This window comes from Pituophis catenifer, unplaced genomic scaffold, assembly GCF_029215685.1.
Source record: "Pituophis catenifer annectens isolate HBS135680 unplaced genomic scaffold, rPitCat1.0.hap2 SCAF_2, whole genome shotgun sequence".
Classification (NCBI taxonomy): Eukaryota; Metazoa; Chordata; class Lepidosauria; order Squamata; family Colubridae; genus Pituophis; species Pituophis catenifer.
The window spans coordinates 237,042,916-237,060,502 of NW_027256882.1; the positions used below are offsets into that span (position 1 = coordinate 237,042,916).

Here is a 17,587-nt window from a genome sequence, read left to right on the forward strand (position 1 = left end):
ACCCCACATTGGCCAGAACTCGAAAAACATGTAGCAGACATGGTGAATGAGCATCGCCAAAACGGTTATGTAGTGATACGAAATAAAATATGTTTGTTTGCACTTCAGTGGGCCAAATCTAACCCAGATCACAGCAACAGATTTAAGGCCTCTGTATCCTGGTGTACTAGATTCTTGGAAAGGCATAATATGGTACTGAGGCAAAATAAGAAAATTGCACAAAAATTGCCTGCAGATCTTGATGCCAAAGTAAATAGTTTCCATCAATACGTACTACAACAGCGCAATAAACATGGCTACGCGTTAAGTAGTATCGGAAATATGGATGAAACTCCAATGAATTTTGATATGGTTGGAAATAAAACTGTCCATCCAAAAGGTGAAAAAACAATTTTAATTAAAACAACAGGACATGAGAAGTCCAGTTTTACAGTGGTATTAGCTTGCACAGCTGATGGCTCCAAACTGAGACCAATGATTATTTTTAAAAGAAAAACAATGCCGAAACTCAAGTTCCCTGTTGGTTGTTTTGTACATGTAAGTGAAAAAGGCTGGATGGATGAAGAAGGGGTAAAGCTATGGCTTGATAATGTATGGAGCAGCGACCAGGTGGACTTATTCAAAAACGTAGTCTACTGGTGTGGGATATGTTCAGGGCTCATTTAACTCCCAGCACCAAGCAAAGGCTTGCAAGAATAAACACAGATGTGGCAGTTATTCCTGCAGGATTGACATCGTTGGTACAGCCACTGGATGTGTGCCTAAACAAGCCATTTAAAGATCGCATTTGAGAACAGTGGAATGAGTGGATGGTTAGCGGGGAAAAATCATTCACAAAAGGAGGAAATATGCATGCTCCACAGTTGGATGTTTTGTGCAAGTTTGTCATAAAAGCCTGGAATGATATTGATGCAAAAACAGTAATCAAGTCTTTCAAGAAGTGTGGCATATCAAATTCACTAGATGGTATGGAGGAAGACTACTTGTGGCAAGATGAAGAGGAAGCCAAAGCTGAGACCACACCATCTGATACGGAATTAGATCCATACGATGACTGCCTTATAAATGTATCACAAAATGTCATTGATGTACTTATGATATCAGATGATGAACAGGAGGATTTTGAAGGCTTTTAAAGGGAAACTCTCACGCCAGCAAAACCTGTAAAAATAGCTTGCAGTTATGATGGGCATTGCTGACTCGCCAGGGACTTGCCTGGCACTTGCTCTCTCTCTATTGTTTGTTATCTTCCTCCTATCATCATCAGTTCCAGTTTGGTTGACAGCTTAGAAAACAAACAGCATGGCAGCTCCCATGGGTTTATTGTCTTATCCTTCCTTTCAGCTTTAGAGTGAATTAGGAAAAGTTTGGTCCAATTGCACTGTTTTATGTTTACATGTTTGATGACAAACAGCCTTATGTTTATAAATGACGGGTTTCCTGCTAACTACCTGCATGTCATAAGCATTTGAATTAAAATTACCATATTGAAATCAAATCTGATGTTTTTTAATTTTTATTTGGTGTGCGTTGGAAGAGGGGTAGTCTTATATGGCGAGTATAGCCCAAACCCTATATTTTAACAGGAAAAGTAGGGGGTCGTCTTATACTCCCAGTCTTATACGCCAAAAAATACGGTAGTTTATTTCTGGGTTCAATTCAAAGTGTTTGTGATCATCTTAAAGCCATTTCACCCCGTAGGCAGTATAAATTTTGTCTGAAGTCATTATGTTTGCCTTGCCTATGTTTACTAGCTAATTCTTATTAGAAATGTTTATAATACTTTTTAGATTTTTTTTCCATTTTTAATTTGTATGTTTTTAATGTTATAAGCCATTCAAAGCATACGTGCATGGGATATAAATATTCCTTATTGGTCAAGATTACTCAAGCATTAAGTTATCAGGATAGCCAAATTATTTTTGTAACCTAAATGGATTATAACTGTTGTAAGCCAGAAGAAAAAAAAAATCACCATTAGTAAGCAATTATATCATAGGAGGTAAAGGCATTGACATTTTAAAACGAGGGACATGTTTGTGATTTATCATGAATATTTACTTTGATCATATTTGCAGTATATATCAATATAAAACAAGAATATAAAATACCAAATTATAACTTAATTAAAATAATTTTTAAAAATTTTCTCAAAATGATAATATAGAGTTTAAATCTTAGTATTAGATTTGTGCCTAGTTGCCGAGATCCAGCAAATAAATGCACAGAATTTAGCTGTTTCTATACTACCCAATCAATCTAGCTAAAAAAAAATTTTTATATAAAGATGACGGAATTGCGCAGCAACTGTCCAGATAAAGTTGGAGACGCTGACACAAAATTGTAGCCTTTTGCATAAATATATTTAACATTCAAATTTGCAGCAGTTTTTGTCATCATCCAGTAAAGGAAGAACACAAGATAGTCAGGAATACAGGAATATCATGAGGTAAATCTGAACAGTATATAGAACAGGCAGAAGAAAAAGGAGGGAAAAAAGGGAAATTCCCCCTTTATACTTAGAGCAACCAATCATAGCATAGATCGCATCATGCATGAGTCAGCACTCTAACTAATCGTCTACAACTGTATTTTAGGCCTATTGTACACTTTATTGTTCCGGCTAGTAAATTCAGTATTCTAACAAAAGACCATTGCTTAAGAGAACTTAGTCCACTGATTTTCCTGCTCTAGAACCACAAGAGAATTTCGGATAAAAGAAAAAATGCAGTAGGTTTGTCTATTTTTTTCATGAATGAAAAATCTGCTATTACTTGGTTGTTGTTTTTAATTATCAGAGCACAATATAAATATATCTGGCTTGAATACAAACTAGCATGTAATAGGAACTGATAGTCATTGAAACCCAATAGTGGAAAAGTAAATATAATTATGTTTTGTTAGATTAGCAATTAACAGGTAATAAAATAAATATTAAAATATTGTGTTAGAGACTTAATCTGTATAGAAACTTTCTATACTGTTTTATGTTGTGTATCAACATACTTAGATGTTATTGCTTAGATCTATTTATGGTTTTGTGAATGAAGATATAATGCACATTTGTGATAAATAATAATCAAAACACACATTGCATTTTTGTTTTCTCTGTTTAGAAGATCCAAATGCTATGACTTTTTCAAAACAGTGACAAACCCCCTTCCATACCCATTTCATAAATGCTGGATGTATCACCATAAATTGCTTTCCTTGTATTTATGTAAAGTAATGTATTATTGTGTTGTGTTGTGCATTAAATCAGTTGTCATCCTTATTGTAGTGACAATCTGCCAGTTGATAATCTTTTATCTGATAATTTCTGTGAACAGTTAAACCAATGATGACATTAGATAACTGATAGCAATTCTTTCTGCTGCTGTTGCTAATATGAAAATATCTGGCTTTTGCCCACCCCCCAAAAAAATGTAAAGGCAAGGTTTATTCTTTAAGTTGAATAATAAGAGAATCTACTAATGTCTTCAGTCGAATTATATGACAAGCTCCTTTTATAATAGGATCTCCCTTGTTGTATTGTTGCTACTAAATCTTCTAGGCTTCTTCTAAGTCTTTTTTCTATTCTACAGGAATATTTATAATGTATTTTCAGTTACATGGCCCATCTTAAACGTCCAAGTAGCCATATGTTACTTTCCAAAGCTTTACTTTGGGCCATAGACTATATCTTAGCTGCAATGTTAGGTATTCAGCAACATGTCTGGCACAATTTTAATAAAAATGGTTCTATTAGTAGTAACTATATAGAATATCAAAGCTGTGGCTTTGATATTTTGCTTTGAAAAAGTTAGGCAGTGAATTGTTTGCTTGCTCTTCATGATTTCATTTGATTATAGACCAGTACCTAATATATGCATTTCAGCTTTTTTGTCCTAACTGATCCTATGTGCGGGTTTAGCCAGCCTTTGGGGATAAAAATGAAAATTCTAATATTAAAAAATGTGATGCATATCTTAAATTGCACTGCAGCTGATGCCCTTGATAACATTAAGGGTTTCTTTAAGAAGGTTCAAGAGTGTATTTTCTGAATGCAAGTCTGTTAGCTCCCAGTTTAAGGAAAGGGAAAGGATTACTATTCAAGCAGATACTTGGCCTAGCCCAAGCAGACTTAATTGTTCGTGTTTAATAGCTTGTCAGAGTATGTTAATACATTTCTTGATATCACATTAATTTCATTTAATATGCTTTTTTGCCAGTTTTGAATTACTATGCTTGAAAATTTTGTGCAAAACAACTTAAATACTAGGTTATTAGTAGTGTACTCAACAAATGCCTATGAGCTGTATCAGTAGTCCTCAATTTATGACTACCATTGGGATTGAATCACTAAGCAATGTAGTTGTTAAGTAAGTCAGCACAAGACCAGTTTTAAGCCCATTTTTACTGTGGTCATTAAGCAGATCACATGGCTGTTAAGCAAATCTGGCTTCTCCGACTGACTTTGCTTGTCATCTGAGAAAGTCGCAAATCATGATCATGAGACTCTGCAACTTTCATAAATGCAAGCTGGTTGCCAAGCACCCAAAGGATGGTCATAACTTCAAGGGTAGAGTATAAATTACTTTTTCCAAGGCTGTTATAACTTTGAACCCATTAGGCTCAAGCCCAAGAGTCAGAGACCCAATTGAGTCCTATCCTTTATTTGCTTATACTTAATAGACAGAATCTTGCCAGAGTAAAGCTATAATTTTCTAAGCTACTAGATATATCCTGAGAGATTCTAGGACACAGGTGTCAAACTCGCTGCGTTACATGACATTTTCACAATGTATTTTCCTTCGCGGAACTGGGGTGGGCGTGACCTGTGTGTGACGCATCCGGCCCGTGGGCTGCAGTTTGACAGCCCTGTTCTAGGATGAGGCTACTCTTAACCTCTTTCTCTCTCGCCCCTCCATCTCAGGACTATGCAGATCTTGATCCAGATCTCAATCTGGGAAAGTTCTGAGTTGGCAACCCCCCCCCCCCCTCTGCTGCTGCAGGTGCACATTCCATCACAGAACCATCATTAAAAGAACAATCCTAAGTGGAGAACCACCTGTCAAACTATATTTGCAGCACTTGGCTAAAGAATATAAATTATTTGTAAACACACATCAAAACAGCAAGAAATTCTAACAATTCTGGAATAAAAGACAAAACTGATATGATAGGGTTGCATTAAAAAAAATCTCATTTGGTATAATGACTAGGTTGGTATGCCACTAGCAACCACATCCAAGTTACAAAGACACACAGTATTTGTCCAAAATGGACATTGTCTTGCTCTTTTCAAATTAAGAAAAAGTTTTGGCAGGATAAATGCTTCTGTATGGTTGGCTTGTTCTTTTATAAGTCAGATTTACATTATATTTGCAGAGATATTGTAAAGATTTATGGGGTATTAACAATGCATAGGGCTCCTAGCACATGACTAATCATCACCATATACAAGACAGACTTGGGATATGTTTTAAAAATAATTTCCTATAATTTCAGGTTTTATCAGATATTTTCATTATGATCATGGAGGTAGCCCAAAATATTCTTGATCTGCAGAAATTGATACTGTTTTACCTTTGATAATTAGCTCTTTAACAGTATGAGAACCAAAACAGCTGTGTAAGAAAGCTATCTAACCATAATATTTGCCTTAATTTGAAATATAAAATCCCAATAACGTGAAAGATTTTTTTTCTATGCGGGGACCTAAGCAAGCCTAGTTATAGATTCTGTCTCCTGTCATTGGAGACTGACTGTATTTAGGGAGAGACAAATAACAAAGACTAACATTATCTGGCAACATGAATGTTTAAGCACCAAAATTTATTTGACGTAATTTCATCCGATAATTCTACAGTTTATAAAAGAGGGGAGGTTATTCATAATGTTGGGATAGAAAATGTATGCTCTTCTGCTATATTCAGGCAAAACTAATTTTGAATTATGAATACCAAGGTATCTTTGGGGACAGGGGTAAAAGTTTAATTCTCTTGGGCTGATTTAAATTAGGATAGATTAGATTTGATTGATATGCTCTGTGTATAACCACAGTAAATGCTCTGTGAAATAAGAATAAAATTTAAACCTTCCCATCATGCAACTTTGCCTCTTAGTTCTTGTTTTCTTCTTTCTTGTAGGGCATGCAGGTGTCTCTGCCAGCATGATGAAGAAAAGAGCTTCCCACAAGTAAGTAATGTTGTCATTTTAATCTCATGCTTTCCCTTTTTATGAGGGAGCTGCAATTGTAGAGTTTCGTGAAGAGCAAGCTGTTCCTTGTGTGATCTGCAAATCTTCTGCTTCTCAAAAAACTAAGTTATCTGGACATTTTCAGACTTTATCCTTTATCTAACTTGGGCATTATGAGAAGACTTATCTCCTCTTGTGTTCTCTTCTGTAATATATCAATTTTATCATGTGGTCCTTATGCAAAAAAGTGTTAAGGAATGTAGAATATGAGATGTATAAGATGGACAACGATAAGGTTATAGAGTTGAAAGGTATTTTTATCCCATCCCAATCTACTGCTGTATAATAATTTTAGCAAGAAATAAAAACTATTATATGACTCACACTGAATTTGTGTTAAGCAACATTAGTTATTCATGGTAAGAGTGGTAAAGTTTTTCTACACCTCTAAAATCAAATCTCATATATTCAAGATTAAGGAATTTTCAGCATGGAAACAAACATAAGGCTCTTAGGTTTTCCAAAGCCTTGGCTGTAATTTCTCATATACCCAAATTGTCTCAAGTGTTTCCCAGCCCTGGGAGGCTTTTTTGAGAGAATACAAACCACCTATCAAGTTGCAGGGTGGGAATAGGGGGAAAAACATTATTTTTAATAAATACAGAATGTTATGCTTTGGAGCCAAAAATTCTAGTAGAATCCATATTTTTTAAATCAGATAGGTAAAATAAATTTATGTTAGTTACAAAACATATTTCTAAGAAAAGACTAGTGTTTCCTTGGCCAAGATCAGAGCGCTATATTAAAGTGGATATTTTCTGGAGTTTAGCCAGAGTCCACTTCTGAGATAATTCTAGAATCACATGAAATAATTTTAGAAAGATCCAAAACTTCATCTCTCAAATGAGGATATATTTGGAAGGAGATATAGCCATAGTATCATTTACTGAATGTATTGCAAATATACTGTGGACTTGGCTCCTTGCTGAAAATTGTGTCCATGTGTTGTATTAAATAACTGCATTTCCTAATAGGAACGAGTAGTTAAGTATGAGATGCTTCATATTTTTTATTAAATTGATTTGCTGCCAGTCTTGCAGTTCAAAGTGACTCTGAGCAGCTTCTGCAACATAATAGAATTTTTCAATGTATTTACATCTTAATGGCTTTATATACAAATACAGAAAGCATCGAAACAACGTGGGACCAAGTAAACCCATTTCTCAACCCAGAAGAAATATTGTAGGCTGCCGGATACAACATGGATGGAAAGAAGGGAGTGGGCCTGTGACACAGTGGAAAGGCACAGTTCTAGACCAGGTTCCTGTAAACCCCTCTCTCTTCCTTATTAAATACGATGGATTTGATTGTGTCTATGGACTAGAACTGCACAAAGATGAGAGGGTTTCAGCACTTGAAGTCCTTCCAGACCGAGTTGGTAAGTATTTTGATGGAGACTAGAAGCATTGGGTGTTAATCATCAAATAGTACCACAGGCTATAGAAGTGAATGGATAATAATTTTCTGCACTAGGGAATGTTAGATAGAAAATTTACTGATTTAAAAATAATCCCCACATCTTTACAGTTGCCAACTGAACATAGTACCTGTTTAAAGTACAAATATAAACATTTTCCTATCCCACAAAGCAGCAAATTAAAATATAAAAAATTGTTTGGCAAATGATAGTGAACCTGCAAATGTGTCCAGTTTACTAAGAATCATAACCTATCCCTTCTGCTGAATTCTTACCAAGTTCTCTTAGTGAACCTTTTCAAGGATGAGCTTTACATAGTAAAGGCAGTACAACAGAAGAATCCTTTTTTGTCAATAAATTAGCTTCTAAGAAAAGCACTTCCAAATAATATTGATATAAATGTTAATGGTTGTGGTAAAATTGAACAAGCTTGAGATAAGTCATTTGTTTGATTTATTAAATTTATAGCCTCTGTTCTTGCTTAATCCAGTGTTCAAGGCAGTGGTGAAATGTAAATTTTGTTACTACCGGTTCTGTGGGTGTGGGTGTGTGTGTGGGGGGGTGTAATAGGAGTGGGCGTGGCCAACTTTTTTTTTTTTACTTTTAAAACCATTTTTCTACAACCTCTTCGGCTGAAGAGGTTGTTAAAAAAATGCTTTTAAAGCCTCTGATGATCCCAGCTGGCTTGCCTGATCCGCAGAGGCTTTTTTTTTTTTTTTTTTTTTTTTTAGCCTCTGACGATCGCAGCTGACTTGCCTGATTGGCAGAGGCTTTTTCTTTTTTTTTAAGCCTCTGACGATCCTAGCTGACTTGCCTAGGCTTTGTTTTTACTTTTAAAAGCATTTTTTCTATAACCTCTTTGGCCGAAGTGGTTGTAGAAAAAATGCTTTTAAAAATTAAAAAAAAGCCTCTGATGATTGTGCGGCTCAGCTGGGCAATGGGGAGGCAGGGATTTTTGCTATCCGTTCTCCGAACCACCCGCCTCCATCGCTACCGGATCGGGTGATTCGGTCCGAACTGGGAGCATTTCACCCCTGGTTCAAGGGGACTGGAAATACATAAATTAAAGCAAGAAATGTTTGTAATATATCAGTTAAGCATGTCACACTTCCAAGTCTTTACTCACATGTAGGTATAAGTGGAGAGCACATATATATTTCTTAGAACCACTTTAATATTCTGTCAACAAGACTCTCACATTAATAAGCAGACCATTACATTTTAAATTAATTTTCAAGTAATGTTCTTTGAAAGTAGATATATATAGAATCCATACATGTTTTTATCCTAGAAATTTTAAGAGACCTATTAATACTTCTATTCTTGCTGTTAAAAATGTGAACCTGCCTGCCTTTATCTGCATTAGAAAAGCAAGTACTATGTATCAATAAAACTTAAGAATGAAGAAGTACAGAAATTTAATCAGGAAGCAATATTTTAAAAAGAGCCAATTTTGTATAATGGTGAAGATACTGGCCTAAAACCAGGAGATTATGGATTCTAGCCATCCCTTATGCATGAAAACTGGCCGGGTAACTTTTCAGTTTTAAAATCACTCTTTTTCAGCCCAAACTATCTCACAGGGCTGTTGTTGTGGGGAAAGTAGGAGGCAAGAGTATTAGGTATGTTTACCACCTTGAGTAAAATATATAAAGGCAGGATGTTATTATTGTTATGGTATTGGAAAAAAAACTACTTTTCATTACAGTCATGCAATTCTTTGAAAGTGTATATTGCCTTGATAAATGTTCAGAGAAGGCCCTCCATGAAAACTATTTCACAAACAGGTTGACTTCCCATCCCTAAGAGCAAAGGAAATCAACCGTAAACATCCCCAGTTCCTAATTTCCCCCCACTGTGAATATTTGCTAACACTAAAATTCAATATCTCTTTTTTTGTTGTTATTGAAGTAACTTTAAAATTGAATCTTATTCAGTGCTCATTGCAAAATTTTACTTTAATCTAATTAGAAGTGTTTTCTTCAGCTTTTAAGTGTGATTGCTAAATATCTTTCTTGCCTAAATCCCATAAAGAGATTTTTTAATTATGTTAATCTTGAATAAAATCTTGAGTAAAATCAAGTATTTATCTAGTTTTGAGGTCAGCCAATGCTCAATTGCTGCATTTATACTGTTTTTCTGGCATCTTAAAGTAGAACGGGTATAGCTTATACTGTTAACCAAGCATTGAACTGTGTCTTTCAGCTTCGTCTCGGATCAGTGATGCCCACCTGGCAGACATAATGATTGGCAAAGCAGTAGAGCATATGTTTGAGACAGAAGATGGCTCAAAAGATGAGTGGAGGGGAATGGTCTTGGCTCAAGCACCTATAATGAAGACATGGTTTTATATCACCTATGAAAAGGATCCTGTCTTGTACATGTACCAGCTCTTAGATGACTATAAAGAAGGCGATCTCCGTATTATGCCTGATTCTAGTAAGTTGATCCATATATAAAAATCAATTTAAAATTCTCAGAGTGTGCTAGAATACAGGACTTTTGAGAATAAATTTTATCACCAATATAAAGAATAATTCTTGCGAACTGACCTGAGAACTATACAAAGTGGAGAACAGAAAGGTTCTTCAATACAGTTGTTGCACATTTTGAATGTTCAGTCAAAATGAAACTTTAGGTTTCCATGACAAATACTTAATTGGAAGGGAAGGCAAGAGAGAATTGACTGCTGCAATTGGCAGTATTCACAGCCATCTGAATAGTTACCTAGTTTACGTTTAAAGTTCTTAAATTTCTATTTTCCTTTTCCTTTATGGAATATAATGTTATCTTGTGTTCTATATTTACATCCACCTATAGGAAAACTCAGATCCCACTATTTGGGAAGATGAAGCTTACCAAAAAAATCATATAAATGAATGTACTGCTGATGTTGGGGAAGGTATGAGAGAGCCATTAAGGGGGAAAGAAAGGAGAGGGGGGTCATTAATAGGGGCTTGCAGAAAAGTTTGCCTAGTCCAAGATAGAAAGAAGAGTAAGAAAGAAATTCAGTATAATCTTGTCTTGATTTTATTTGGTACCAGAATTGACAAACTTGGTCAGGCTTTGAAGATTCTGTTATTTGAACTTAGTATAATAGAGTTTTTTCGGAAATCCTTGTAATATTTGCTTTGTGACCTGCCCTACCTTAAAGGACTGACAAAAAAACAAGAATATTAGTGAATATCCTAAAGGGGGCAGGGCTTAAAGGGAGACTGTTGAAAATGAGAAGGTATGACAGCACTGTTACTGCAGTTAGCACCATCGATGTAACCTTGGCTGATCTTCAAAAAGCAAAGCAGTTGGACATAGTACTTTGCTGGGAGACCAACAGAAATTCTAGGCCTATGAACAAGATTGAGAAGATGAAAAATACTCCTAGAAGGTAATGACAAAACCATTCCTACATCACTGCCAAGAAATAATACAGATGTGCCCATTAAGTCACCAAGTGTCAAGCTTAATTCATAAGAGATTTTGTTCAGAGAATAACACGGTGTGACCTTACCCAGGATGGGAGAGAAAAAGCAGGAAAGATACAAGCTTTCTTTGCAAAACTGACTGTGCTTTGTGTAATGGGAGCATGTGAGATGGGCACTCCTGAAAGAGAAAGACTATAGGCTTGAAAAGAAATGGGGACCAGGAGTCACTTTTACATTGTGTTCTGGAACAAGCCCCTGAAGTATCGCCAGTTTGCCTGCAGGTATTCATGACATTTTATAATGCAGTTGTTTGTAACAGTGCCAGGAACAGTTCCTCAAATTACCACAGTTCTCAAAAAATTAGCCATGTTTTTGTTGTAGACTTGTTTATAGCAAATCTGATGTTTTTATAGTATATGCATAATAATTGCAAAATGAATGGTTTTCTTTAGTCAGTGACTTCACCTTTTGTGATTTCTTAAAACGATGTTTGTTATGTTTTTGGATTTTTCCATGAGGTGGGCTTGACTCCCAGTGTACTTTCAAAGATAAGTCACTAGCATTTAACATTCTAAGTTTGCCATCCACTTCTGTGGTTTAATTTCCAGTGAGATATTTCAGTTTGAAGAGCATGGTGGGAAGACATCCTGTTATTGCCTTCTCTTGCAACTGCATACAGATTGCCTTCTTTTATTGCAAAGTTTCCTATAGCTAAAAAAAGACTAATATTCAAAGACTTCATTGTTTATTGTGTCAGTTTGAAGCTTATAGAGAGTGTTATGGAAATATTAGACATACTGCCATAACTTTTAGGCCTATTAAGTTTGATTAAAGTATTTGTTAGGTTAAGAAAATACTGTTTGGGAGTTGGTGAATCTTTCCAGTTCAGTTTAGCTCAATTTCTTTTTTTTTCCCAGCATCCCATTTTTATACCAGTTTTCAATCTTTTCTGGAAACATACATGTGCATTTTGTGCTTTTATTTATGAATTGAATTGCAAAATAAAAATTGAGAATCCAGTGAAAGTATGCATGAATGTATGTGTCTGTGAGGGAGAGAGAATGTTCACCTATATGCAAAGATTTCCTCACTATCCTTGCTTGGGATATTGGGGAATCATGTATTCATTGTTTTTAAGCAGAAGCATCTGCAAAGGTCAAATGATTATTGGCACAATGAAACAAGTTTTTTTTAAGCACGGTCTATACTTAAAGCATTAAGAAGAGATACACCTACAGTTAATTTTTTAATGGATATTTTGTCACATACTTAGTATATACATAATCTTGAACTGGTAGTTTAATTTGTTTTGGTTTTCTTTTTTACTAAATAAGATTATTACTCCAAAAACATGATGTTATTTTATTTTAAGAATTATGATTTAAAAATAGTAATTTCCTATGTATTCTATTATATGTCATGCATGTTTCTAATATATTGTAATATTATCCCAGTCTTAATAGATGCTTTATTCATTAATGCTCCATTTTTATTATCATTTTAGACTTAGCTAAGCCATAGGCTAAATGTGTTATTATTATTTAGCATATGATGAGAACATGACAGAAGAGAAGTAAACAATATACACAGTCTATCTAATTATAAGTAAAACCTCTATGGGGGTATGGCATGGCCTCATAATTGGATTTCTAATTCAGCTATCCAGATGATTGCATCTGGCATTACTTCATGCAGATTTTCTAGGGAACCAGAGAAATGTGCAGCGTGGACTATCTTGCACAATATGCCTAATAGTTTGCATATTAGCACCACAATCTCAACAAGGGGAATCTTTCCATTCCCACTGATACAGGGCAGAGGCACTTCTTCCAGTATCACACCTAATTAGGTTCAGTTTCAACCAGACAAAGTGAGGCAGGTCAAAACAGATGGTTTGGTAGAGGGATCGCTAATGGTTAGGCCACAAGAAGATTCTTTGGACTATTAAATGTATTAAATGTATATGAAGTATTGATAATTGATATCTTTCTGTAAAATACTCATATAATTTACAACATTTTAATGTGATATTATTAAGAACAAACTTTGAATGTGAAATTGTTAGTTGTTTTTTTAAATGAACAACTAACAAGAAAAATTAACAAGTATCACTTTCTATTTATTTTCTATCCTAGACAATATTTAACCTATATTAAATAAGAATTTTTTAGACTGTTCATCCTGAGTTTAAGGAGAAATAATTTTGACATTTGAAATTTTGGCTATGCTATGCTGCATAAAGTAGAATATATTTATTCTACTTTATACCCAGGTTAGACATAGTTATTCAATTGAATAAGACATTACCCATTCAATCAATCCAATTAGTCTTTGATAAAATTTTGAGAACATCGATTTTGTCTATGTATGCCATTAATATAGCTTTTGTTTTAAGGTGCTTGAAATGGATTACTAGGATAAACCTGGTAAAAGGAGTATTTCTTGCAACAATATATTCCTGGTGTTTTATTTTCATTTGTAAAGAAGCAACTTCTCTTTTGAAGAAAAAAAAACATTCTGCCTTCTGCTAATCATTAGAAATGAATAAATTGACAGTGGTAACAGATAATTGTCATGAAGAAATGGACTTAAGAAGGATACATTATGTTAAACGTTATGTTGTGTCTTAATATAAACTTTGTCTTTTCAGACGATTCACCTCCAGCAGAGCGGGAACCTGGAGAAGTTGTGGACAGCCTAGTTGGAAAACAAGTGGAATATGCCAAAGAAGATGGCTCAAAAAGGACTGGCATGGTCATTCATCAAGTTGAAGCCAAACCCTCTGTCTATTTCATCAAGTTTGATGATGATTTCCATATTTATGTCTATGATTTGGTGAAGACATCCTAGACACCACCATGCAAACTTTTGCCAAACTTGTGGAACTTTTGAGTGTAAAATTTGTAGACACAGAAGACTTAACTGCTTTCCAGTTTATTTGAAAGCTTAGATGTCCCTGCGAGCCCACAATCTCTGCCAGGAAAATTATTCCATTGTGAACTGTACAGACTTTGATGTGAACATGACACATTTTATGTAGGGGAATTCCTTTTCTTAGAGGAAGTCGTGTTGGGGGGGGGGTGGGTATCTGGATAAAGTTAGGACAAAAAAACCAGCAGCTGCAAATTCAAGCTGTGTAAAAATCTAGCAATGTAATCATTAATCTGATTTCTCCCCCTCCCCCAATTATAACTTTCCCTTGGCTTTTCACTTAACTTTTCAACTGCCAATGCAAGTGTAGCTTGATATTAAATTGCTTTCCTGTATGTAATATTAAGTTTTCTTGTATTAAACATATTACGTCCTTGTTTTGGGGGTTTGGGCAGAGATGATTAAAACTATTTTAAGCAGTGTTAAGGAGTGCCTAAACCAATTAATACCAGTGTCCTATGTTCCAGATACTATTACGCCTCTGTTCATTTTAATTACAGAATAATAGAATATGGTATACATATGATGCAGTTGATAAGAAAAATGCAGAGCAAGTGTTTATCAGATGTAGGACCTGGATAAAATTAAAGCAAGGATGCCTTCAGTTCTCAATATTGTTGTTGTAGGATTTTTTGTTAACTTTTAGCAGAACCCAGGTGCTTGGTGCCGTAGCAGCTTAGTCATTCATGTTAACATTAAAGAATACTACACAGCAACTATTGGGTGTCTATCAAATCTAGCAACTTAGATTCTTGTATGTGGACTAAAATCTGTTACATGTAATGACAAACCTCACAAGAGTCCTCATACATTAAAGGCTTGTCTTACCGAGAAGAGAAAGTCATCTGTTGCCTTCTATTTTGATATACTGCATTCCTTCTTGTTTCCGTATCTTCTGCTAAAGAAGGCTTCTACCTTTTTTTCTCCTGGCCTTTCTTTTTTGGGTGAGTCCAGACAAGACGTGCAATTCCAACCTATTGTCGCCTTTTGTGCTGTACATTGTATTTGCTTGAGGTATGCTGTTTAATGTGAACGACATTAAAAGAACACTAGGGCTCTGCATGCTAATGGTGCACTATCTAACGGAAGCTAGGCAGTCTCCATGGTTCAGCCATCTGCAGCCGAAGATGGATGTAAATAAGCCGTCCGCAGCTTCAGAATTCATTCTTGGGTCATTTTTTCTTTTTTTTTTTTCTTTTTGTAAAGTGGTAGATTGGCGTGGCAGCTTTTTAAACCAATCAATGGAAAAATCATAACAGCAACCAATTTGAGGTGGAGCATTGCAGTGACTGAAGGACTGCTTTGCACAAGTAAATGAGAACCAAACCTCTGCTTAACTACAAGGCTGAGGAGTTTTAGAAAGTGTTGCTGATCAGCTTTTTGAGGTTAAGTTTACCTCTGGTGTGAGTATGCATATTAAACTCCATGCAATTTAAACTTTTTTTTTTTTAGTTTTGCCTGAATTCATATTGTAGCCTTAAGGCTTGTGCCTCATTATGCTCTTTAATGGTAATACTCACCGTATATAAACAGTATCTTAAAATTTCTTGACCATTGCTACTATTGCATTATGTCCAGTATTTCATCACAGGCAACCAAAGGCAAGCTGTTGTCTTTTCCATGAAGAGCTTTTCCAACACAGTTTTTAAGCCCTGAGTACCTGAGTCATGATGTTCCTGTGTTCTTGAACAAAGTGAGCAGATTTGCGACCCAGTGTTTTTCATCCAGCAGATCTGTATGTTTTCTATTGACTCTTTAGAGTCCTGCATGTAAATCTCAAAGCTGAGCCTGGCTCCATGAGCCCAAGTTGATATTTGTGGCACAAGAATGAGTGTGTATTAAACATACACAAGAGAAACACGTAAATGTAGTACTTTGAATTGTGGGCTACATAAACTAAAAATCCAGAGTATATCTCAAGATACTTGCTAAGGATTAAGTAGAACGAAAAGATCATGTTCAAAGAGCTTGTGATGAGGTGATTTCTGCAAGTCTCTTAATAATACACCACATTCTGCCAGTTTAGAGTAATCTATATTCTGTATAAATTTTATGGGTTTTTAAGTGTCCACATTGTCTGCTTTTTTGATAGCTTAGACCACCTTTTTTCTGTTTTTGAGCTAGAGACTTAATTTTATACCCTGCCCATCTGTTTTGGGCTTCATTTTAGGCTCATATTTCAGATCTGCATGCAGTGCTTGTCACCCTGGTAACTAATGTTGGTCCCTTGCTCCAGGGATTCAGCATTGGTTTCCAAGTTATTACAAGCTTGTGGTGGCACAAGCTATGGATCTGTGTATAAAAGTTACTGGCCTTTCTCCATTTACCTGCTGTAGTATTGTATATTGTGTGTTTTATGTGATGTCAGGCTGCCCTGTAAAATTTTAAGACAAAACTTAAATGCAGACCATCCCTTTTTTGCATGCTTAGAAGGTAGAATGTTCAATGTAAGAAAGTTAAAGTTGCATGTTTAAAAAATGTTTAGGTTTTTAGATTTTTTTTGTTTTTTTTTTGTTTTTTTGTTTTTTGTTTTTTTTGTTTTTTGGTGAATTTGCTTATTGTGCTGTTTTAATGGTGGTAGTAGGATTAAATGCACTGGTAAGGCAAACATAGTGCCAACAGGAGGTAACTTTCCAGTTTTATGTGTCATGCAGCGTTTGAAGGGACCATGTACTTTGTTCAAAAAGAAATAAAAATTAGTTCAAATTAGTACTAGGCTTTTTTTGTGCCAAATCCTAAATTGTGATGAAGTAGAATCATATTAGAAACCCAGGCAATAGTGCAAAAAGCTATTTTTGCTGGATAATTTTTAACTTCCTTAAATTGGTGCATTTTAAAAATTAAGACTTCTCCATGGATATATTAATTGCAACCATTTCAAAGAACCAAAAAATAAAAAATAAAAATGTGTGGTTCCTTGGAAATGCTGTGCTTTTTATATTTTTCATCATTAGTGCAATTTGGATGGTTCTTGCTATGTGTATAGTTCAAAGGTCTTCGTGTTCACATTTTAAAATTAGGTAAATGACTTCATCTCTAGAGCTTGGTTTCATTTTTTTTTTAATGATGTAGACAGTTCCCTGTTCTCTGCATTTAGAAGTATAAACACTTTAAATCTTTAAATCTGTTACTTAATTCTGTAAGTAATTTTTATAATTATGATGTAACTCTATCCTTAAAACATTTAAAATAAACCCTTTATGTGCAACTTACGACTGTAAATCTTGTTCTCATAAGACAAATGTGATGTGTTCAAATTGAAGAGAAATTTCTTCCATTTTATAATTAAAATGAAATTTTAAAAAAATACTCCATTTTGTAATTAAACTATTTTAACAATGAAAAATTATGCTGATAAATATTAAGCAATACTTTTTTTAAAAAAATCATACAAAACACCAAACAGTTAAATGCAATACGTCAGCAGTTGAACTGAATCATTTAAATTGTTGAAACCAAACAGCTGAAAAGATAAATGTTTCATTACCTTGTCCCTGCGTTATAGTTAAACAATATAAAGTTGTATGCAAACATTTAGGCATCCTTAGTAAAATTGTATGTTCAAGTGAATCCTCAA

General features: G+C 34.8%; 1 protein-coding gene across 6 annotated transcripts in view; it reads left to right on the top strand.

Annotated features, from left to right (window-relative positions):
• Positions 1 to 17,222, top strand: part of SPIN1 (spindlin 1) — a 60,022-nt gene extending 42,800 nt beyond the window's left edge. For all 6 annotated transcript variants that reach the window (XM_070938694.1, XM_070938699.1, XM_070938693.1 and 3 more), the window contains 4 exons: positions 6,132 to 6,180; positions 7,365 to 7,618; positions 9,863 to 10,096; positions 13,730 to 17,222. In XM_070938694.1, coding sequence (XP_070794795.1) covers positions 6,132 to 6,180; positions 7,365 to 7,618; positions 9,863 to 10,096; positions 13,730 to 13,929 — 737 coding nt within the window. In that variant the 3' untranslated portion in view covers positions 13,930 to 17,222. The remainder of the gene's footprint in view (positions 1 to 6,131; positions 6,181 to 7,364; positions 7,619 to 9,862; positions 10,097 to 13,729) is intronic.
• Positions 17,223 to 17,587: the final 365 nt, after the last annotated feature.